Source organism: Pelodiscus sinensis, chromosome 3, assembly GCF_049634645.1.
Source record: "Pelodiscus sinensis isolate JC-2024 chromosome 3, ASM4963464v1, whole genome shotgun sequence".
Classification (NCBI taxonomy): domain Eukaryota; kingdom Metazoa; phylum Chordata; order Testudines; family Trionychidae; genus Pelodiscus; species Pelodiscus sinensis.
In genome coordinates this window covers 44171366-44196246 of record NC_134713.1, presented here as the reverse complement: position 1 = coordinate 44196246, position 24881 = coordinate 44171366, and the positions used below count along the sequence as shown (strand labels likewise).

The window sequence follows — 24881 nt, the reverse complement described above, 5'->3', positions numbered from 1 at the left end:
AACTGATTCATCCTGGTAATAGTAGATTATGTGATCCAGTATCTGGGAGCTGTGCCACTTCTAGTAGCAACCATGATGAATATTGCAAATGAATCAGTGAAGATATTTGCAGGGTGATGATACCCATCGAAATCTTGACAGATCAGGGTACCAATGTCTCTTCCAAGTGGATCACAGAGCCTTGTGGGCTCATGCATATTCAAACCCTCTAGATGCCAGTATATCAGCCCTAGACAGATGGACTCATGGAATGATTTAATGACATTTTCAAATCGATGCTACATAAGTTCATAGATGACTCACAACATTGTAATGCACTTCTTCCGGCCCTACTCTTTGTTATAAGGGAAGTTCCTCAAGCCTTGACGGGTTTTTCTCCCTTCAAAATTCTCAATGGGAGACAGTCTTGAGGTATACTTGACTTATTAAGGGAGGACTAGGAGATTTAGGAAATGCGGGTGCTTGGCACCACACATTATGTGTTACGTCTCCGAGAGTGACTTCACACATCAAGTGCCTTCGCACGGAGAGTACCTAAGACATGCTCAACAAGCACAAGACAAACAATATAATCAGGGGCTAGGATCTGTAGCTTTGAGCCAGGAGACCAGGTGTTGTTACTGTTACGCTCAACAAAGTCGAAGCTCCTAGCTAAGTGGCAGGGCCCCTTTGAAGTGATATATTATGTGGTACCAGTAGATTATGAAGTTAAGGTACTAGGATGCAGGAAGGAGGTGCGTACATACCATTTGAACCTATAGAAAGCCTAAAAGATATGAAAGACCATGTTTATTGTGCCAGCCATCCTCCCCAAATCTGAACTAGGCCCTCTAGTGGGTGAACCTCTAGACCCAAAATCAGCAGATTTGGTAGAGGGCCTCAACCCCATACAACAGAACCAGGCACAACTCTTAGGGACTTTCCAAGATGTCTTATCCAAGACAGGATGGACAAACCTGATTCACCACCACATCGCAACAGAATGAGGACAGAGAGACACTCCCCGGCCTCTGCCAAGAAGGATGTGGGATGCCATCCAATAAGAGCTTAAGAGAGTGTTTGAGATGGGCATGATTGAAGAATTATAGAGCAAGTCGAGGAGTCCTGTCATCCTAGTGCCAGAACCCAACGGGACTATCAGGTTCTGCATTGATTTCCTGAAAATCAATGCTATACAGGCAGTCCCCGAGTTACGTGGATCCGACTTATGTCGGATCCGTACTTACGAACAGAGCTTTTCTCGCCCCGGAGGACGCAGGCGGCGGGACCGCCCAGACATGCCGCGGTCCCGCTGCCCGCGTCCTCCGGGGCAAGAAAAGCTGCTCTGCGTCGGACCTGGGAGGGGGGGCCGCAGCGCATCTGGGCGGTCCCCCAGCCCGGGTCCTCCACGGCTTTGCTCCGCGTCTCCCTGGTCTGCTGGGGGGGGGGGGCCCAGGTCTGCTGGCCCCCAGCAGACCAGGGAGACATGGAGCAAAGCCGCAGAGGACCCAGGCGGTGGGACCAGGGAGACGCGGGCAGCAGACCAGGGAGACGCGGAGGACCCGGGCGGCAGGACCGCGGCGCATCTCGGTCCCGCCTCCTGCGTCTCCCTGGTCTGCTGGGGGAGGGGGGCCACAGCTAGTGCGCTCCCCCCCAGCAGACCAGGCTTTTCTTGGGGACGCCTGTGGTAGAGCAGCTGGGGCGCTGCCAGTTGGTCCCGCAGCGCCGTTCTCGGCGCTACTGGACCAACCCGGCAGCACCCCAGCTGCTCTGCCCCAGGCATCCTGATTCAGCAACTGCTGGTCAGTTTCAGCAGCGGCTGAATCAGGACGCCTGGGGCAGAGCAACTTGGGTGCTGCTGGGTTGATCCAGTAGCGCCGAGGAGCGGTGCTACTGGAGCAACCCAGCAGCACCCCAGCTGCTCTGCCCCAGGCGTCCCCAAGTCAGCCGCTGCTGAAACTGACCAACGGCTGACTACAGGAATCTTCCTGGAATCAGCCGCTGATCAGTTTCAGCAGCAGCTGACTTGGGGACGCCTGGGGTAGAGCAGCTGGGGTGCTGCCGGGTTGGTCCTGTCAGCGCCCCAGCTGCTCTGTCCCAGGCGTCCAGATTCAGCCGCTGTTGACGTAGGCGCAACTCTGCCTCGGGCTTCCTGTAGTCAGCCACTGGTCATTTTCAGCAGCGGCTGAATCTGGACGCCAGTTCCGACTTACATACAGATTCAACTTAAGAACAGACCTACAGTCCCTATCTTGTACATAACCTGGGGACTGCCTGTATCTCATTTTGATTCCTGTCCAATGCCCTGGGTCGAAGAAATGTTGGAGTGGCTAGGAGGGGCTAAGTACTTATCTATCATCAACTTAACAAAAGGGTACTGGCAAATATCTCTCACGCCTAACTCAAAGTTGAAGGTGGACTTTCCCACACTCTTTGGTCTCTACCAATTTATTACCGTGCATTTGGAGTGCATGTGGCAGCTGCCACCTTGCAGAGGCTGATGAACAAATTGTTGCGATCACATGACCTGTATGCAGCCGCATATATAGATGACATTGTCATCTACAGTAATACCTAGGAAGAGCACCCACATCATCTCAAGGAAGTTCTTCAGGCCCTACAAGAAGTGGGCCTCACAGCAAACTCTGCAAAGTACCACTTTGGAAACGAAGAGGTGACTTACCTCAGATACATAATGGGAGGTGGGAAGTTATGACTGATGATTGGCAAAGTACAAAAAATGCCAATGCCAAGAACAAAAAAGCAGGTGTGCCAGTTTTTAGGTCTGGCCAGCTATTACAGACAATTCATCCCAAAATTTGCAATGATTGCAGCGCTGCTTACAGATTTAACGAAGAACTCCCAACCCTGTCAGGTGAAATGGACAGAAATTGAAAAAGAGGCTTTAGCGGTAAGATGAGCTATTTATGCCTTGCGGTATTAGCTGCTAGGAACAACCTTTAAATAAGTTGATGACAGACCATGTACTTCTCTGGTGGCTCAACAAAATGAAACCCCTGGATCATTTGGTGGTATCTCTCACTACAACCTTATGATTTCTGAGTGTTCCATTGGCCAGGCAAGGCCTATGTCAAAGTGGCATGCACACCTCTGAGTACCCTCATTTCAAGGGATGGGATGTGCATACATCATGACAGGGTGCTTTGGCATTGCTCTAAATTCTAGTCAAACATGGTGCAGCTGTTGGAGAATTTTCTTATGCCTGATGAGTTGCTAAGGATAGAACTGCATAGTGTCTGTCTGCTCACCAACTAGAGCCACTGACAATGTCTGCCAGCAGATGGACTTTAGTGCCATTGGTGTCTATATTTGGACACCCCTGAATTGAGGCACATGAAATTAGAGACTACTTTTGAAAATTTGGGCATCAGTTTCTTCATTTGCACAATATTATTACTCTGTGGCTCTATCTATAGAGCATGGATGTGGCAGAATATGCCCCCACCTCTTTATGTCAAGGCTGTACTTTCCCCACTAATGTTAATTCACATTAAGAGCTCTTAGATTTTGTTCCTTATTATCCATCCATTTTCTCCTTGGCCAGCCATGAAATTAGACAAAATAAGCAAGTACTTTCAAGAGATGCATAGCTGGTCTGTCTCCTAATATGACCTGCCCAATGAAGTCATTGGGATTTCACTATATTTACAGGTTGTATCTCACTAAATCAGGACTCTCTGGTGAGGCAACATCTTTGGTCCTGCTAGTCCATGGGTGTTCCTAGACCAGAGGGCCATGGAGTCTGCAGTCCAGTGGCAAGGGGGCCAGTGGCCAGGAGCCCTGCCAGGGTTGGTGGCAGTAGGGCCAGCATCCGGCACACTTGCCAAAGCCAGCAGCCAAGTGTGGGCTGGAGCTAGTGGTAGCAGGGCCAGGCTGGCATCCAGGAGCCCAGCTGGAACTGGAGCAGTGGGGCCGGGACTGGTGTTTGGCAGCCTGGCCGGGACTGGTGGCAGTGGGGCCGGCACTGGCAGGGCCGATCCTGGCAGCCCAACTGAGCCAGTGATAGCCTGGGCTAGTGGTATGGGGACAGGTATCCAGCAAGCCCAATCAGGGTCCGCATCCCAGCTGGACAGGAAGCAGGGGGCTGGCTGGGGCTGGATGTGGAGTCAGAGTGGAGAGGGGACCTCCCTTGGTGTGGCAAATTTAGGGCTGGTCTGGTCCTAAAGGTGCCGGACAAGGGATGTACAACTGTACTATATTTGCTTTTCCATAGATATCCCGCAGCTCCTTATTAGGTCTTTTTCTCCACACACTTTTCTCTCTTACCAGCCCCACATTTAGCTCAACACTTTTAGTTCAAGGATATCTAGCTGTCTTTTTTTCCTTCGTAGTAAGTGCTCAGTTCTCACATCCATTTAAAGTGTTAGGCCTTTTAATGGCCTTGTATATCTGAAGCTTGGCCTTTCTCCATTGTTTTTGGGGCTGAGAATTCTCTACAGAGAAAATTAACAAGCATTTCTGCTCAGTAACCACACCTTAATTTCTTCCCTCACAAAATCGTTATATTTTGAGGGAATATTGTAATGTATTGTGATCATATTCCCATCTTGAGAAGTTGACAGACTGAAAATATTTGATCCATAGTAGTCCTGTTCACACTAATAATCTTTACTATTTCTTCTGTGTAAGAATTACCAAATTACATTATAAGATGTAATGGGTTGGGAGATGCTGTGATAGTGTCACTTTTTATTTAAAATTGGGTATCTGACCACCTCCTTCCATTCCTTTTGACTTTTTCCACACTTCTAAACCAACTAAATTATTTTGTTTCTGACATGACTCATACCCTACTCTATTAATAATTGTGCAGGAACACTGTCAAGATTTGATGCTTTGTTATTCCTTAGAGATGTGAATGCCCCATTGAATCTCCTTAAAGCTAGGTTATCTCACAGAGGTCTCACCTGCCTGGCAAATGGCTGTTGGTTGTTCACCTTTATCAAGCTGCTCATTGAAGGGTCATTAAAACATTCTTTCCATCTTTCTATAATTACCTTTTGAGACTAAAAGACTTTTGTCTTTCTGCTTTATCAGATTCACTTGAGACTGAGGCCCTTTCCTCCATTACTTTAAGGTGATGGAGGGACTTAGATGCTTGCATGATGCCGATAGCTGTGTCATCAGTAGCTTTGCTACCAATAGGGTCTCCCAAACTGAACAAGCTGTAGGATAAGGAACAATCTTTTGATCCTCCGAGTTCAGCATAAGATGATCATCCGTATCCCATAAAAAGTATAACTGATAAGAAACTCTCTGTTCCACGAGGCGTACAGCTAGTTCGGATTAGGAAGCTACACGCGGCACAGGGTCCAAACTAGCCGGCATTTAAAAATGGCGCCGGCCGGCTTTATGCAAACGAAGCTCGGGCTTCATTTGCAACTCCGTATGACTAGTTTGAACTAGGGGGGTAGTGTAGACATACCCTAGTCAGCTCTAGAAGTGTCTATAAGAGGAGAAGCATCACATGTCATTTAACTGCTACTGGCAGCAGCTCAGAGGATGCTTTACATCGGGATAGGGAGCCTTTTTTGCGTCAGTGGCTGCTAATCCGCAGAGATATTAGTTGGAGGCCACACAAAAGTGGGAAAACACACACACACACACACAAATTCCACAAAGCACCTTGATGTAGTATACTGTTCTTTTTTTATTTAGAATTTTAGTGTGATGGCTGAGTTTGCTTTTTGCAGGGAAGGGACTGAGGGGGGGGAGGTGATTCCTACCCACCCCCCTTCCCTCAGGTCCTGCATGCCTCCTTAACTGTTAAGGCATTGCTGGCAGTGTGTGGCTGGGACCAAACTTTACAGGGAAGGAGTTCTGGGGCTTGCCCAGCAGAGGGCCACCCCTTCCTCCCTAAAGGCACCCCATGCAGGGAAAGGGTTTTGGGGCTTCCCTTCCCTCCCACTCTAGGAACAGATCCCCCCTCCCCTTCAGTTCCTCCCTCCCACTCCCCTGGTCCCGCACTTCTCCTTACCAGCAAAAGGAATTTTGCTGGCAGCCTCTGCAGCTGCCGGAGGCCGGAAAGCAGCTCCAGCCTTTTTCACTGACACCTCGGGGAAACGTCGCAGCGCTCCAGCACATGAAGCTTCTCCCTCCCCCCAGATCTGTGCGGGGCTTTCCCAGATGCGGGAGAAGAACTGGAAGCATCCGGCCATGCTGCAGGGGAGGCTGGGTGAAGTTTCTAAAGCGGCTCCTGAGGGACGGATGAAATTGTTTGGTGGCCGGATGCAGCTCGCAGTGCAGAGGTTCCCCGCCTTCACATGGTAGGCTCGCAGACAACGCAGAAAAGACAAAGCCTCCTGATCAACCACAGCCTCGCACCGCTAGTGAGGAGCCCTTGTGAAGGGATGGACAGTCTCTGTTCCCACTGCGGGCAGCCGCTCTCAGCTGGCTGCCACAGGGCTCTCCGTGACCTTCATCAGTGCCTGCAGCTGAGCACGCACCTTGATGCATCAGCTCTCCCCTGACGTGCCCTCTGTCATGGAAGCTTCTGACGTGAGCCCCAAGTTTTCCCACCCTCTCCCCTGGCAGGGGCTGGGCTGGCATCACAGCAACTTGGGGTAGGGTTAATGATGTCACGCCTCTTGCTTTCCCAACCCTCCCCCAATCACAAACTTAGCCCCAGCTTTCAACTGTAAACCTGAGCAGTCCAGTGCCAAAGGACAGCTCCCACTTTAAAAAAAAAAAAAATTCCGGGTCCTTTTGCCCCGCCCCATGAGCCTTCAGACCAACGCGGGCCACCTGCAGGACAGAAAGAGAGTTGCTGGTGGAAGAGAAGGGAGAAAGGAGGTGAGCGCTAGGTGGATATATGTGGGAGGGGGTCTCGTGTGGTTGCCGCGGGCTGCGCTGGATGTCTCGCGCACAAAACTGGCAGGGCAGAAGAGAAGAGCAGAGATTGCCCTTTTAAGGTGGCCATTTGAAGACTCTTCTCTGCGGTACTTCTCTGATTGACTCATGGCATGCCTGTGTACCACGGGACACAGTTTAAGAAACACTGCTGTAGACAGCTCCCTATGGCCTGATCTTATAGCCACTCTGGATGCTTGAGAACAATGAAAAGAACACACATATGGATAGATATTTATCTAACTTGATTGGGTCTCTAATATCTATGTTAAGTTTTGCTATTCAGTGTTTTTACTGTGTTTTTTGAGAATAAGACCACTGGTTTTATATTGCCTTATTCAGGTTTGGGGGGGGATGCCCCAACGTACATGATCTCCACACTAGACAGAGGAATGCGGCCGTCTATGGTAGGATAGCTGCCAGCCTGGCCACCAAAGGCCACATGTGAACCCAGGAGCAGGTTGGCATGACAATCAAGTTAATCTGGCAAGACCCCCAACCCTGAGCACTGAGCTTCCCCTCCCCCTTCTTCCCCTTGCTTCCCTCTTTCAGCTCCCTTCTCCCAGGTTTCCCCCTCCTCTCTCCCACCCTCTCTTCTCTCCTCTCCCGCCTCCTTCCCCCAGTCTCACCAGAGTTTCATTCCCCCCCACCACCCAGTTTTGTTAATTAAAGAGAGTTTGTGTTCATGAAAATACATGTATTTTATTTGACATCAGGAAGCGGGGTTAGGGAGGGGTAAGTGGAAGGACGTGAGGGAGGAATGAGGCACATGCCTCCAGTGGGGCAGACCAGGGAGGCTCTTAGTGCTCCTCAGGGTGAAAGCTCTCCTGCAGGGCCTCCTGGATATTGACAGCCATCTCAATGGACATCCTGGATGGCAGCCTGCAGAAAGTGCAGCCAGGCTCGCAGCAACGCATCCACAAGAAGCACTGGAGTGCCCAGGGCAGCTCTGGCTCCATGTTGCATAGTGCTGTGGTGTCCCAAGTGAGGGCAACCAGAGAAAGCAGAGACAAAATGCTTTGCTGTCCCTCATCGAAGTAGGCAAGCAAGCAGGGAAAGCAGATAACTGGATGTCTGGGGGGGGGGGGTGTCCCTTTAAGCACAGGCCTTTGATAGCCTCAGGCAGCAGCCACACCAAGTAACTCCTGACCTGATGCCCTGCCGGACCTGGTTCCGGCCAGCGTTAAATGGGATTCAGCATCCACTCAGTGTGGACGCGCCATTTCGAAAGAGCAAAAAGCTATTTCAAAATTCTTTTTGTTTTTGTAGATGCATTATTTTGAAATAAGCTATTTCGAAATAAAATATTTCAAAATAACGCTGTAGTGTTGACATACTCTACTTTAGCAGACATTTCACTTCAGTGTTTCCCAGTTCGAGATCTCAATTAAAAATATATGAATAAAAGTCATTTATCTAACACTAACAAACTTACTGTTCTCTAAACAGCAGGAGTCTTATGAAAATATACCAATTTCCTAAAATTATTATTCAAATATTGACTGTTTTATTTCACGTATTTCACTATTCCTTTTATTTTTTTCTGTTTTATTCCTTTATTTCTCTTCATATTTATCTATTGCCCTTAAAGAACTTGGCAAAAGGCAAAAGAAAAGAAAATATGTGTCAAGTTTAATATTACTGAAATATAAATATAAATGATACAGGATTAGTTTAAAGTTTTAGCCTTAGCCTGGAGCGAGGGGTTGTGTATAGCTGTGCTTTCAGCTGATAACCAACAACCAAACTGTGCATGAAGGGTCCCCAGTGATGGAAAGTCTGGGAGATTGTGAAGGTGCAGATGCTCTACAATGAGCCTTTAGTTAGCCGTAGTATGATAAGGAGCTTTGGCCTCAGCCATGAAGCTCCAGCCCTAGCAGTGGCCAAGGAGCTCCAGCCCCGGCAGAGGCCAGGAAGCTCCGTCGACAGCAACAGTGGAGAAGTTCCAGTCCTGGGGAGCCCTGGCTGGGCCAGCAGCAAGCAGGCTGGAGCAGGAGCCCATCAGTGGTGGAGATGGGCCAGAACCAGGGCTCCAGGGGCAGTGGGGCCAAGCATGGGCCACAAGGAGCCTACAGCAGGGGCGGGGGGGCAGTGGGCTGGGACACCAGTGGCAGAGACCTCCCTTGGTCCAGAAAATCCCCTCATTCAAGACCGATCAGGGAAGTTCAACCTGTATAATTCTTACAAAACACTTGGTATTAGAAATAATGAGTATGTACCAGAGAAATTAAGAATAAAATCAGGATGATAAAAACGGATTATTTTTTAAAATGAATGTTTTATTTAAATTGGGGATTTTGTCATTTAAATGTGGTTTTTATAAATTAAATAAAACATTGCAACCTATGTTAAGCTATAAACTTCTAAAAATCTATGAAAGTCATTTAAAATAATGTTTGGATTCCCCCCAAAATCTCTTTCCACTTTGCTTCCCAAAAACTCAGTTCAACTCCAGATTTCATCACTCAGGTATTTTTATTTGGCATATAGCAAAGCTATGCTGTATTGATGAGTCTCAAGTGTAACAGGTGGAGAGATGGTACACCACACATCCACAGTTATATAGAAAATCTCTTCCTTGATATGTATGTGTGTGTGTGTACACACTGCATTTTTACTATACTTTACATCACATGGTTTTGGTTACTTTGTAGGAATCAATACCTCTATAGCGTGCTATGTTCATGCATCATCTGACCTCTACCTTATCTTATATTCGGGCTTGTTTATTACTACCAGGATGTTCCTACTAAACTTAGATAGCTATCCCTGACTAGTGCTCCCTCTAATTTTTTCATCCGTGTATTGACTAAATTTTGTTATGTGCACCAAGGCATGTGTAGATGTAAACCACCAAGGCTGTGTCCAGACTCAGGGGTTTTTTCGAAAAAAGTAGCCTTTTTTCAAAAAAACTTCACCTGCGTCTAGACTGCAGCCGCGTTCTTTCGAAATTAAATCGAAAGAACGTGGCTTTTCTTTCGACGGCGGTAAACCTCATTTCACGAGGAAGAACGCCTTTTTTCGAAAGTGCTCTTTCGAAAAAAGGCGTTCTTGAATGCCAACAGGTCTTTTTAGAAAGAGGAGCATCCAGACTCACTCGCTGCTTTCTTTCGAAAAAGCGGCTTGCTTTTTCGAAAGTACTGCTAGCAGTCTAGATGCTCTTTTTCGAAAGAGGCTTTTTCGAAAAAGCCTCTTTCGAAAGAGGCTTGCAGTCTAGACATAGCCCAATAGAAACACATTCTGCCCTCTTATGGGTGCTCTGCCAATCAGCTGGGCAGCACCTGAATCTTGTCTGGGAGGCCACCCAAGTGCTTGACTTACAAGGAACGCTGATCTAGATTCCAGCATAATACTTATTATTGCAAGTAATCTTCTCAGTCATGCCCACTAAACAATGAAGGAAGATACTTATGTCAAGTTACTTGAGTCAGGCTTGCAGTCAAATGCAAAAATATATTAAACTGTACATGTTTGCTGTCAAGTTTTGAAGAAATACAGCTGACTGAAAAGGTGGAAAACACTGACTAAGAGCCCGGTACCACAGTACTGACCCAGCTTATGACAGCAGTAGTCTCTTCTGCAGGAGCAGAGGAAATACTTTAATCTTCTCAGTTTATTCATCTGGTGCATCTAGCCCAGTCTGCCAACAGGGGTTAGTGCTAGATGTTTCAGAGGGAATGAATAGAGTAAGGTAATTATCAGATGATCCATATCCTGTCATCCCATTCCAGCTTCTGGCAGTCAGAAGTTTAGGGACTCCCAGAGCATGGAATTGCATCCCTGACCATCTTGGCTAGTAGCCACAGATGGACTTATCCTCCATGAACTTATTTAATTCTTTTTTGAGCTGAGTTATATTTTTGGCCCTGCAGAAATGTTTATTTCTGGCCATCCTTCCCCTCAGTCTTGGAGGGAAGCTACATCCCCTCAGTCTCATGACCCTAGCAAGGCAAGGGTTATCAAGGTAATTAGCAATTTCTAAGGTCCTCTAGGCAGGGTCAGGTGACAAGCAGTCCAGAGACATGGCTTCAAGTGGAGCAAGGCAGAATATCTAATAAGCTCAGGCCTTCAGGCAAGATGGATAGAGCCCTGTGCAGATACAAATGTCTGCTCTTGAATATGGATATCTGTGATATCTGGGTATGTCTACACTACCACCCTAGTTCGAACTAGGGTGGTTAATGTAGGCATTCGAAGTTGCAAATGAAGCCCGGGATTTAAATATCCCGGGCTTCATTTGCATCTTGCCGGGCACCGCCATTTTTAAATCTCTGTTAGTGAGGACTCCGTGCCCGTGGCTACACGCGGCACGGAGTAGGTAGTTCAAATTAGGCTTTCTAATTCGAACTACCGTTACACCTCGTTCCATATTTAAATCCCGGGCTTCATTTGCAACTTCGAATGCCTACATTAACCATCCTAGTTCGAACTAGGGTGGTAGTGTAGACATACCCTCTGTGGCTAGACATTGGTATCCACAGATCTGCAGGGCTCTACTCCTAAGAGACACTGTGACCAGAAGAGAGGAATGAGGCCCCATCATACCTATAAACCAATGCTTTGCACCAGCAGCTCCTTCCGAAAGTGCACCTGTATTGTCCTTGATCCCACCCCTACTTGAGATGTCACCTGTCTGTCTGGGGTGGAGCTGTGGGTGTTATAGCCGCACTTCTGGGAGGAGCTGCTGGCATGGCACACTGGCTCCTTGGCACAATGTGACCATGTTCCTCTCCAGAGTGTAGAGCCTGGCAGAGCTGTATAGATATCCACATCAGTGGGTGGACATTTGTATCCGTGCGGGGCTCTGAAGAGGGAGTATCATGCAGTATAGGAGCTCAGGCTCTCAGGCAGGGTGGAGCACAGAACAGATCTCCTTACATCCTGGCTCTTGCGGCTAGCTGACAAATGCAGGCCTCTTGACCTAGAGTGGGGAGGCTGCCACTCCACGGCTGGGTTTGCAGTAGCAGAGTATGGTAACTTGAGCCCACCCTACTCCCCGGGACTCACCCAAGGGCCTAGCAGTGGCAGAGTGTTCCACCACTGGGTCAGCAGGGGTTCAGCAGAAGCACCCTGACCTGGATTCAGGCAATGACACAACCAGACACTACATTCTCCTTAAGGTATACCATTGGCTTGGAATCATCTTCTATCTCCCTGGGGTATACTGCTAATGGCAGTTCCAGCAATTCATTTGCTTCCATTATGGCAGACATCTCTGGCAGTTTCTCTAGTCCTTGGTGCTGTAGCCGCCTCTGTATCGCTCAAGATCTAGCAATTGGTAAGAGGTGTCTGCCTCCTCCAGTCAACCTAGCCCAACTGAGCTTTGGGGCCCACGTTTTATATATTTCCTGTCCCTGCCCCTCTGCTTCCAGTGAGGTGTGCAGGGGTACTTCCCCATTAGTCTTGGAGGGAGTCCACACCCTCTCATTATAGGCCCTCAGATCATCCCATGGTAATGAATTACATAGGTTGACTCTACATTTTATGAAGAAGTACTTTCTTGTGTTAGTTTTAGGGCTGTGAAATTATTAAAAAATGAACTGTAATTAGTTGCAAGATTAAAAATAGCTATTAATCATATAAGTGGATGTTTGTACATTTTCAAATATAGGGATTTCAATTACAATATAGAATACAAAGTATACAGTGCTCACTTTGTTATTATTTTTTATTACAAATAATTGTACTGTAAAAAAGATAAAGAAAAGAGATAGTATTTTTCAGTTCACCTCATATAACTACTGTAGTGAAGCTCTTTATCACGAAAGTGTAGCTTACAAATGTAGAATTATTTTTTTATATACTGCACTCAAAAATAAAAGAATGGAAAACTTTTAGCATACAAGTCCACTCAGTCCTACTTCTTGTTCAGCCAATTGCTAAGACAAATAAGTTTGTTTACATTTACGGGAGATAATGCTGCTCGCTTTTTATGTACAATGTCACCTGAAAGTGAAAAGAGGTGCTCACATGGTACAACTGTAGCTGGCGTTGCAAGATATTTACGGGCCACATATGCTAAACATTCATATGTCCCTTCACGCTTCAACCACCATTGCAGAGGGCATGCTTCCATGCTGATGATGGATTCTGCTCGATAACGATCCAGAGCTGTGCAAACTGACACATGTTTATTTTCATCATCTGAGACAGATGCTATGAATGAAAGGTTGATTTTCTTTTTTGGTGGTTCTGTTTCTGTAATTTCTGCATTGGAGTGTTGCTCTTTTAAGATTTCTGACAGCATGTCCCACACTTCATCCCTTTCAGATTTTGGAAGGCACTTCAGATGCTTAAATCTTGGGTCAAGTGCTGTAGCTATCTTTAGAAATCTCATATTGGTACCTTCTTTGTGTTTCATCAGATCTGCAATGAAAGTGTTCTTAAATTGAACAACATATGCTGGGTCATCATCTGAAACTTCCATAACACTAAATATATGGCAGAATACAGGTAAAACAACAGAGCAGGAGACATACAATTCTCCCCCAAGGATTTCAGTCACAAACCTGCAGGGCTTAAGTAGTGTTTCTAGCTTTTGCAGTTTTTCAAAATCTTTACCTGTTGGCAATGATAGTTTATGCTTTTGAAGAGCTAATGTGGCTGTGATAGCAGCTTTATTGCAAATCAGATGCTGAACCATACTCAATGTGGAGTTCCATCTGGTTGAAATATCTTGTACAAGAGGTTCTTGTGTCTGTCCATTTGCAGCTTGTTGTACTCCTAGCTCTGCACTGTTAGTTGGACTGTGTTTGAAATGGCCCACAATTTTTCTACATTTTTCCAGTATGTTTTCAAAACCACTATCACTGAGTGCTACTGTAATGGATCGCTGCAGGCTGTGAGCAATGCATGTCATATGTTCAAAAGGCATACAAGTGTCTGTGAACATATTATGTGCACTATCAGTACTAATTGTTGATACCTTTTCTTTAATATTCCATTCTTTTACAACATCCAAGAAACACTCTGCACACGATTCAGCATAATGTCTCTCTTCAATATCCATTGCTGTTAAAACAAATGACTGTAGTTTCCATGCAGCATCAATCAGGTGTGCTGTGACTTCAAGATAACTCTGATTGCTCAAGGAAGTCCAGTGATCCGCAGTCAAAGCAACAGCTGGTGCACTTTTCAGAAGCTCCAACTTTGAAGTCTTCTCGTCGTTATATTGATCATGCATTTGAGATGCAATGGTTCCTTCAGATGGCAAGGAATATGATTGATTGGAAGATACAATTTGAATAATATCTCTTAGCCCTCTGTCGTTTACAATATTGAGTGGTCTGCAGTCCATAGCTATCCACTTTACGATAGCATTGGTTAAACTGTTGTATTTTGTTAGATCCATGGGCTTGCAGTGGTTCCAAAACTCTGTGGGTCTACTCTGTTGTGGCTGGTTGGATTCATTTGCTCTTGGTGGATTATCTGTAGCACAAGAACTGGAGGCAAAAGCATGTTTAGCACGTAAGTGGTACTGCAGACTCGAAGTACTTCGATGGTATTGGAACTCAGCCTTGCAATAGTTACAGATAACCGTCTTTTTATCCAGAGAACCATCTGGAAGTTTTTTAAAAATAAACTTCCCATTCAAAAGTCCTGATCTTTTGGTCCTTTGCTCCATTCAGTTTTTCTGATATTTAATCATTCTGGATCATGAGAGCATAGTAGAACTGTGCCAATGTCTGCAATAATTAAAGATAATCAATATATATTTATGTCCTGTTCTAAAGAGTCTTTGCTGTCAGTATGGAAATATTTTACCTCAGTATTTTAGCATTCAATAGGGCAGAGAATTGTGCAAGAGTCTTTTGTTTTTCCTGCTGCTGCTGGATTAGCCATTATTATGTGTGTATATATATAATTTTGTATGGATCTCCATTAGAGGAGTCTTGGCTCCTTGAAGGGGGAAGATTTTTATCTGATAATATCAGTATTCTGGAGCTGGAAGGGGTGTGAGTTGTGCAGAAGGGTGGATTCTTAATACTGCCGCTGTTGGGTTGGGTTGGGTTTCTTCTGAGTTCACCAGGCTCACTCCTGTCCAAAGAGGAAGAATTTCACCTTAGAAATCTGCATTCAGTGTTCAGGAAGGATAGGAAGAGTGTGGGAGTAAGGGTTATTTCAAAAGAAGGGTTTTCTTTTGAAATAACCGCGTCTACGCAGTGTTTCTTTTTTCGAAATAGCGCCTGGTAGCGATTATGCAAATGAAGCGTGGGAAATTCAAATATGCGCTTCATTTACAATTTCGTTTCGATCTTTTGTTCGAAAGAGGAATACAATGTAGACATACCCTATGTGATATCTCTCACTTCTCTCTCAGAAGGCCTGGTGTTTGGGAATTAGGCAAGAGGGAATTTACCTCAGTAGAGCAGTTACCTCTGTAGAGCAGTGCTGCATTGGCCTCAGGAAAAATGTCATCCTGGGTGACCCTGTATTTTGCACCCCGGGCTCTTCTGGACATCCCTGTTGCCCTGGTCCCCATGGACTCCCCCGTCCCTCCATTGCTCTGGTGCTGTGGTCTTCTCACTCCGTCATTACCTCCCCTTAATCTCCAGGCCCTGCTGCCTCCTTTCCTGCGCTTAATTTGTATTGAAAGAGGTCCCAGGGCTGAGCCCCAGCACAAATTAAGCACTGGCTTTGCCTTGCTGCTGTGGATTGTGGTACATGGTACTTAGATGCCTGTAGCTCAGGGGTGGACAATAATTTTAGAAGGGGGGGACACTTCACAAATTTTTGAAGTGGCCCCAGGCCACCCCAGAAGAGGTGAGGCCCTGGATGGTAGGAGCAGTGCAAGGACAGTTCCATGCTCCCCCCCCCCACAGACCCTTATTGGCCTGTGGGTGGAGGGAGTGCGTGAAGTTTTTGCCCCTTGCCTGTTGGTGCCTAGAAAGAATCGCCAGCTGTTCTGAATTGCTGGTGGTTCCCGCTAGGCACCATGTGCCCCAGGCGGCGGGAGGAGACTTCATGTGCTCCTTTCCCCCCCCCCCCAAGCCAATAAGAACCTTGGAGCAGGGGAGCACGTAAAGTCCCTCACCCCCCTGCCTCTGCGCTTGTCCTGTAAGCACATGCGGCACCAAGATTGAATCGCCAGGTGTTCAAAATATAGGAGGCCCCTGCTTTATGACAGCCCGATTTATGACCCCCCTTCACACTTATGACCTTTTCCGTAAGTGCGGAAGAGGTCGAAATAGTCTGACTTATATCTTCAGCCCCATATTTATGACACCTGTTGTAAATGTGAGCTTGAGTTATGACGCCCCCGACTTGCGACGCTATCCCTGGAACCGATTGTGTCACAAGTTGGGGGCAGCCTGTAGCTGGCATTTCACTCTAGGCACCATGTGCCCCTGGTGGGGGGAGGAGACTTTGCACGCTCCCCCATCCCGTGGTCTCGATTGGCCTGAGAGCGGGGGAGTGGCAGGATGGCCACAGGCTGGATCAATCCGCTTGGCAGGCCGGATCTGGCCCCCAGGGGCTCTCTTACACACCCCTGCTGTAGCTCAGAGTGGGCTCTATGCTGTAATACAGGGGCTGCATCTTTCCGGAGCCCCTGGCTATCCCACAGCCTTCTAGCCACTCTAGGCTCACCAGGGACACCAGTTCAGATTCTGATTTGGCATGAGAATCTCTGTGCGTGTGTGTGTGTTGGGGGAGCGGGGGTGGAAGTGTGTGTTAGGGGAACGTTGCCTCCTTAACCAGAGTACTCACAAACCTGAATACTTTTTCAGTCAATAGCAGCTGTTTTTGGCAGCACTCATTCCTGAGCCAGCAGCCAGGGCTGTCCCTAGGGGGTCACAAGGCCTGAGGCAACCCCCTTTCCCTAGTATCGCAGACATGGGACCCAGAGCAACCTTCTTTGCCACAGGCCCCATCCCTCCCCTATTCCATCCCTTCTCCATCTCTTCCCCAGCTCTGCCCCTTCTCTGATCCCACTATGATCCTTCCTGCACTTGCCCCTTCCCGTGAGCAACGCAAGCCAGGGAGTTACTGGGGGGCCTGGCACATGGCTGCAGCAGAGGCTGATCTCCCCACTCACTGTAGCCGCAATTATTCATAATTTTGTAACATAAAAGATAAATATTAAGAATCTCAATAAATGTAAATGAAGGTATGATTCCTTAAATATGTGTTTATCCTCCTGGTTATGTAAAAAACAAGAAGTATCAAAAATTTAGTGTAAATGTTATATTTAGTTACAAATCAATGTGTTTCAGTGGTTAGCAACGAATGAGAGCCAACCTTCTTTAAAAAAAAAAAAACAATGTAGAATATGCATAAACAACTAGAAGTCCTGTGGGCACCTTATAGACTAACAGATTTATTGGAGCATAATAGCTTTTGTGGGCAAAGACCTACTTCATCAGATGCAGATGTAGAGTATGATTCAAATCAAAGATTTCTTACTTTGTTTTAACTCAGAGGTGGCTTGCCTGGATCCAGCCTCCAAGGCTCATGCCCTCCCCCCTCCCCCCAGCATTGGGGAGCCTGCACTGGCGCTCCAGGTCCTTCCCTCAAAGCTGGAGTACACAATATCTGCTAGGCTGGGTCCACTTAGATGTGGGAGTAGAATGTAGGGAATGTCTCTTTTTTCAGTTGGGGCCACGGCAGTGAGGGTTTTTTGCTTGCTTGTTTGATTTTTGTTTCTCACATGTGTGTGGCCCCTGACTGACTTTTCTGTGAGTCAGTGGCCCTTGACCCAAAAAAGGTTCCCTACCCCTCATTTAAATCATGATTAAAACTGGTGATTTCAGTGTAAACCCTCTAGCCATCTGCATAGCTATGTGAGGAAGCTGAAATGGAGGCAGGTCCACTGTGTGTAGGAGCAAATGGGATAAGTGGATACCAAGCAGGTTGGACATTGCTAGGAACCATGGAATGGCTCCTTGAGGGGTTCTTTCCATGTTAGTTGCAGAAAAGCCTTTAAAGCTAAGATCAGGCCAGGAGACACTGAACTCATGCCTTCTAGTAACTACTGATTAAACCTCCTTACTCCTGTAGGGGTGGATACTGTACCTCTATTTTGTAGTTTTGTGGGAAGAATTGTATTTATTATGCGTACTACAGGATTTTACCTGCACCAACACAAATTGCAGAATCATACCTCTGATTAGATCTCTGAAGCTTTCTAACTCTCAACACTGTATTGGGAGAACAGTTCAAAACTATTGTTCTGTATGCAATATTTGTTCTGTACTTTAACACAGACCTCAGTACAATGATAGAAAAGAGGGCCAGAGTATACTTGATTATGATCACCCACTAATGTTTATTCCCCCTTTTATTTAGTTTTATTTAACTGTGAATGATTGCAATTTAGGCTGCAGCATAACATTTTCATTGCATTATTTAATCAGTTATGATTCTGGGTTGTGCAGTTTTCATTTTTTTAAAATGCCTATAATGCCAATCTAAATAATAATCTATCTAGTCAACCAATGCATGATTACAGTGAAAATGCATAGAAAAACATTTCAGAAAGTGAAAGAGAAAATATCAGTAATCAGTGAGCCACAATGCATTATGTTTCATTCAATAAGGACACAGCTCAAGCCCTTCTAGAGAAGACAGGCAGCCATAAAACAAATCTAAAATACCAGCAGGCATTTCTATATTCAGTTTCCTGGTCCAACAAACTGTGGAGTCTAGAAGGGTGGAAGATGGATTCTAGAAAGCAAATAATACTAATGTAGAATAAACCAAGTTGAGAATAAGGTGCCATGAAAAAAATAATGCAAATCATACCCTGGGTTGGAGCCAGATTACACAGCGAGAGAACTATTGTATATCACCATCTTGAATCAGCAAGTATAGGCATTGTTTTCCATCAGGTGCACTGGCGTATTCCTAAATATCCTCAAGTAGGAAATGCAGAGATACAAATAGGAAAGCAAACGATCCTGCATCAGCTCTCCAGCAGCTGTGTTTGAGGGTCGATCCTGAAGGTTTGTTTACCAAACCACCAAATGTAAACTAAAGTGCTACCATTTAAGCATCTCATTTTCCCACTTCCTCTAGTACGATAGGGAAGTCAGAAATGGCACCGCCGGTTCATGTCCCTTCACTCCATCATTTTTATTCTTGGCAGTGATCTGGTTCCGGGCAACGGCTGTCTGCTCTGTTTATTAGAAAATATAAACAGGCATAGAGGATATAAACCGAGATCAAACGTTTGTTTACTGAAGCTGTCTCGACAGAAAACTGCTAAAAACCGCCCTTTGTACACCCAATGACTTTGAGAAGAGGCTGTTCTGAGAAACACACTCCCTCCCTCCCTTCTCATCAATGCACTTTCTCTGGCAATTGGCTGCTCTGAAGAAACAACAAGGGCTAGAAAAGGGAGTCCCGCAAGAATGCAAGTGCAGGAGACTTACCAGGGTGTGGCTTCGAAAATCTACTTGCAGTAACAAAGGCTCAGCATCCTGCGTTTGTTGAGTGGGTTTTTTTTTAAAGATAGAGTTACATTAATGATTTAACCAGCAGCCTGATGATGGTAAATCTTTTCCTTAGCCTGGCGGGGGAGCCAAATGCTATCAGTTTCTAACCGGGAAGGCTTTTGTTGTTGCTGGGTTTATTGTTGGGCAAGTCCGAGGATCATTTGTGAGGTGGTTGCCTGACCGCAGGCCACGCTTCTGCATAAAAATCCTCCTAAATGCACTGTCACTAAATCAGGGTATTTTGGGGGTACCATCTGTGGAGTTACGTGCGCGCGCGCACACACACACACAACGATGGTGAGCGACCTATCCTTTCGGTGTTTTTATTTTTCTGTGGGGTGTTTGTAAAACAGTCTAGGCGGACTGGGTTGCCTGTATGGAGATCACACTATATACTGTATATCCATGCAGTCAATGTGTATCTCTCATTCTGCAGAGCTCTGGAAACGCCTCCTACCGATGCTCCATGTCTTCCTCTGCGGATTTCTCGGATGAAGATGATTTCAGCCAAAAATCTGGCTCCTTGTCACCGGCACCGGGGGACACACTGCCCTGGAACTTGCCGAAACATGAGCGATCCAAGCGGAAAATTCAAGGCGGCTCCGTGCTGGACCCAGCCGAGAGAGCGGTGCTTAGGATAGCCGGTAAGACCAGGCTCCAGGCAGCCAGACGAGAGACTCACCATTCTTGCATGTGCCCACATATCAGGGGCTTGCATGAGAGATCGTGGCAAAGATTTATGTCGGGGGTGGGGGCTCGTTCATTGGCTTTGTGAACAAAGCCTTTCAAAATCCTGTAGGTTCGTGGAGTGATGACTAAGCTATTTGGCCGTGTTTTCCGGTTGGGTGAATTAATGCTTGTGGGAAAGTGGGAAAAGATGAAATATGTGCAGGTGCGCCCATTAAACTTTCATGCGAAAACGCATTAGCCGTGAGTGGCTCATTCGCAATAACCCTGGTGATTTCATATTATGTCTGCTTGGTCGGTGTACACAAAGGCAGACAGAGCACTCTTTATTGTCTTTTGTGCCTTAATGGCAGAGAGGCTGCCTTAAATGCAAGGGCAGGCTGCGATCATCCAGTTGGTGTCTATCCTTCTTTTAGACGGTGTATGTTGTGACAACAGTGTAAATGTGTAGAACAGCTCTTTGTCCGTGTACTCATATTGGGGCCGTGCTGCTTAGGAATAATATAGGAGAGGCACTCGATGGAATAATGTAGGAGAGGCACTAATGTTTTCTGGTATGTGGATGGCCACTTTACACTGGCAACGGATGGCACTGAAATAGAAGAGATGCCTTTGCTGGAAGTTGACAACGCAGCGTGTAAATTAATTCTGGTTCGTTGTTTGGTGTATCATCCCTTCCCTCTTCGGGGCTTATTTCAAAGACATTTTCACCTAATGGGACGATTATGGGGATGCAATGGCTCGGCCCCTCTGTGGGGATGGCGTAGCAAAGCTCTTTCCTCCCTCCTCATCCCGCTTAGTAATCACCGCCCTTAGCCACCGGCACAATGCAGAACCAGGGTTACTCCAGCCCCCGTTTCTTAGGGACGAGCCTCTTTGTAAGATCTCTTCTGGCTACCGCTGGTGCCTGGGAATCGGGCAGATACAAACATCCGCCCGCGTGGGTCTCATCAGAGTGCTCGGAAACACAATCGCCTGCGTCCTACCACGGCGGCTTGTCGTCTCCCCCCGCCCCCTCCGGACGCACTGGTAGCTTTGCTCGGCCGGAGGAGGGGAAATGCAAGGAGAGGGATTAAAGCGTTGATGGCGAGGCAGGGCTGGTTTGGACACCACGCAGCTGCACATTTGTGGAAAGCTTGTGGGGAGGGAGCAGCCTGGAGCGTGGGTCTTGCGCTCGGGGGAGGGGAGTGGGGAGCTGGGGAAGACACGTGTGTTGCACGGCGGGGTCAGGGCGCCCGGGGTGCGGAGCGGCACAGGGCCCCTGGAGGGCTTTGCAGTGTGCAGGGCAGCAGGGCCCAGCACAGCCAACAGGCGCGCGGATCGCGGGCCCGAGGCGGGAGGAGGCACAGGCGCAGTTAGCACCGGGGCACTGACATGCGGCGCGCTGTGTCTGTGCATGAGCGACGGGGACACCTGCAGCAGCGCGAGCCCCCGGCCCTGGCGCGCCATCCCGCGGCCGGGCAACTCCAGCAAGAGGTCGGAGCCGAGGGGGGCCAAGAGCTGCTCCTGCTACCGAGCATCCCTAAGACAACTGCTCCGCTCCGCGGGAACCCGCCCCCGGGCGCTGCGGGCTGCCAGCCTGTCCAGTCACTTGCATCCCTTGGTGGTTCAACAGAAACCTCTGCCCCAGCGTGCCACGTGTGTGCCTGGGCGGGGAGGGGGGGGGACTGGCGGAGGAGAGGTGCGGGTGGAGGTAGCAGCCTCCTGCACCCAGGCTGCCGGGGGTGGGGGTGGGGGGGAGTAGGGCGGCTTCCCGATAGTTTTTTTGTGGAAATCAAGACAATGAAAGCGGCCTCGCCAGAGAAGGCTGAAGAGCGGGGGGAAGCCCAGGCAGCTGGCGAGTCCTCAGCAGAATCCTACTGAGCTTTGGAGAGAGAAGCCGGGCCAGGCCCGCCCCGCAGAACTATTAAACCAGAGCCAGAAAGGGAGCCAGACGCTAGGGGAGGGGATGACGTACAGAAAAGGCTGCTGCTGCAGTTCTTATTCAGCAAAAGCCCTGAATGCATTTGCACAAGTGGGGCCTGCAGCACAAGCGAGCCCTAAATGATCGCCTAGGAGTGATGTATCTGTCAGGAGGGAAGAAATGTTTCCATGAAGACTGGGAGAGGGAGCAGCTGGAGGTCACCTCCATGGCCAGGCCGTGGCGCCCATGGTGTCCTGGAGCTGCTGCAGCCCTGGCTGCCTTCCTGCTCTCAGGCCGTTAGCCGAGCGCAGAGATTTGCTGTTAATGAAATCCGAGAGGAAGCCCTTGCTATTGGAGCCACACACATGCTCACACACCGCTCGGGAGGGGGGAATGGGCGTTTCCTCGGACAGCTTTCATAGCACCCCTCCCTCCTCCCTCCAGCCTTTTTTGCAGTTCCCAAGGCTTCGTGCTGTCTGCAGCCTTGGAGTGAACTGGTCAGTGTTACCCTCCAGCCATGGCTGGTTACCTCTCCCCTGGTGCTTATTACTATGCCGAAGAACAGGAATACCTACAGGCTTATGAAGATGTCTTGGAGAGATACAAAGGTACGCTAAATTAGCGCTGCAGCATGAGGCATACGTGGGTTTATTAGGTACATGCTAAGTGTAGGGCTTACTTTAAATAGCACTGGTGGTTACAAGTAAACAAGGGACAGGAGCAGCCATAATCAGGATCAGGTCTTCTGGATATCTGCTGTTCTAGTCCACTACCAACAAGAGTGCAGTCGAAGATACTGTACTAAAACGCCCTTAAGACCAGATCCACTGTCTCCAGGAGAGCGTCATTTCTTACGGAGCTGTCTGTTGCTTTCTTTCACTAAAGAGCTTTAAGTGACACTGTCCTTTTGCTGCGTGTGATGCCATCACTGACATTTCAATGAGATTATTACTCTACTGTCTGATGTTTGTCTGGGATGAGAACCGTTTTCTCTGTTTTTCAGTAAATAAAACAGTATTCTGTGGTCCTAATGAATCCAGTGAAATATGCGTTATCTTTATTGCCAATACTGCTTTAAACAAAAAACCACCATTTTAAATATCCATTTGATCTTAACGTTCTAATATATGTTGTTCTTTTCTGTAATGTCCAGAATGACAGCTTTATGCAACATTGTGAAGCATTTTCATTTAGTACTTGAAGAACCTTTCTAATGTTCATAACATATTCAGTTTATTCTATTAGAAATGTTAATTGTATTATTTCCTTATTTTTGATTGTACAGAAAAAGTACATAGGACACATCATTATTTTCTATTTCAGTGCATTTTTAATATTAAACCTTAAAAACGAGATCAATGTAATGTTTAAGATCTAATCTTAATTAATAAGAGATGGAATTAGAATGAATCTTCATTCTGAAAATAGTTCCGAGGTGCACATTGCAATGTATTTGGTGTTTGCTGTTTGGAATCCTTTTGCAACATATGGGGACAAGGCTTGCTAGATGGTTTCAGTTTTATATAATTTTTTATTTTATTTATATATTTTATATTCAGTTTTGATTTTGTGGTTTTAAGATACCCAACAATAAATTTAGAAAAAGTTATAAGAGTGGTTTAAGCTACCAAATTACCACTGACTTTAATGGGAGTGGCATAGTTAAATCAGTTTTATATGAAGATGTCATAGTTAATTTTATTCTATCCTAAAAATGAAATTATTTTCAAACGTGATTCATCAGGGCTGAGAGTACTTTATACCTGTTCAATTCTAAATCATGTATTATTATAGTCTATTGTGTCAATGCACATGTTCCCTAGATGTACTGTCTCTGTACTAAAATGCATCAGAACATTTCAAAGGAGAAATAATTATTGTGTATATTAGATCTTTTTAAGAAAGGAAATTCTTGGTCTATTATATTTTTTCATCATCTAAAGTGATTCATACATATTTCAGGCTATTTTTTTCCAAATGTTCGTTTTAAAGTAAGTAGGCTATGTTCAAATTACTAAATCAAAAGTATTGAAAACCCTAAAATTAATATTTATTTTTCGCTGATGTGATTTAAAATTTAGATGAACAGATTTAAATTTGAATTTGATAAAAAAGCAAATTTGCTCCTAGAGACAGATGTATAGCTTTCAATTTAGATACATGGTCACTTGATAAACTCAGGAAAATTCATAATGAATATCTTATCCTGAAGTCACGGGACAAGATGATGACATCTTGAAGTCCCTTCCGGTTCTAGTATTCAGTGATTTTAGGGCTTGATTGTACAGTCATAAGTCCCCTGATTTTACTGTGAGTTTTGCCTAAGTAAGGCCTACAAGATTTGGTCCTTACCTGTGGGAGGATTTGTGCAGGGGTAACTCAACCTTTTTCTTTCTGAGCCCCTCTCCCCCACAACACGCTGTAAAAACTCCACGACCCACCTGTGCCACAACAACAGTTTTTCTACACATCCAGTAAGACATTACTGGTGAGAGGAAGTTACAAGCAGGGCAACTACCTGGGGCTCCAAAAAGCAAATTTGCTTGGGTTCAGCTTTCTGTCCTGGGCTCCTGCAAGCTGCAATGACAGCTTTGCTCTCTGGCTTATATTGGAGGCCCCGAATCCTGCTTGGGTCCCTCCCTCACAGGGGCTCTAGACTCCTGGATGAGAACCAGTTATCACGCCTAATGTCATTACCTCACAGAAACTTCCCCTATTATCACCCCTATGTCATTACCTCACAGAAACTAACCTTCTCCCCCACCCTGTTCTAAAATTTGAATTGTCAATTTCACATGCGTTCATTTTTTTGATTGTATCACTTTGGTATATATGGTTGTGTCGATTTTCTTCCACATATTGATCTGAGGAAGTGGGTCTGGCCCACGAAAGCTCATCACCTAATAAACTATCTTGTTAGTCTTTAAAGTGCTACATAGTTCTGTCTTTTGTTTCAGCTACACCAGGCTGACACTGTTGCATCTCTATCACTGGATTAGTGGATGCTG

The 24881-nt window shown here is 46.5% G+C and overlaps 2 protein-coding genes across 27 annotated transcripts in view; one reads left to right on the top strand and one right to left on the bottom strand.

Annotated features, from left to right (window-relative positions):
* Window positions 1–24881, top strand: part of DST (dystonin) — a 470874-nt gene that overhangs the window by 46083 nt on the left and 399910 nt on the right. For 17 of the 25 annotated variants that reach the window (XM_006110983.4, XM_025182427.2, XM_075923642.1 and 14 more), the window contains exon 4: window positions 19720–19927. In XM_006110983.4, coding sequence (XP_006111045.2) covers window positions 19720–19927 — 208 coding nt within the window. Of the gene's footprint in view, window positions 1–19116; window positions 19225–19437; window positions 19581–19719; window positions 19928–21816; window positions 22482–24881 lie in introns of those variants that run through there. The other 8 variants (XM_006110987.3, XM_075923652.1, XM_075923651.1 and 5 more) reach the window with 6 other exon arrangements.
* Window positions 11277–19346, bottom strand: LOC142827797 (E3 SUMO-protein ligase ZBED1-like). Of its 2 annotated transcripts, none has more exons than XM_075923663.1 (2): window positions 18592–19219; window positions 11277–14534 (listed from the first exon to the last, which is right to left on the bottom strand). In XM_075923663.1, exon 2 carries the CDS (start codon window positions 14471–14473, stop codon window positions 12707–12709), a length of 1767 nt encoding a protein of 588 aa, XP_075779778.1. In that variant the 5' UTR covers window positions 14474–14534; window positions 18592–19219; the 3' UTR covers window positions 11277–12706. The 2 variants fall into 2 exon arrangements, with proteins under 2 accessions (XP_075779778.1, XP_075779779.1); XM_075923664.1 differs by lacking the exon at window positions 18592–19219 and adding an exon at window positions 19221–19346 and having other exon boundaries at window positions 11295–14534.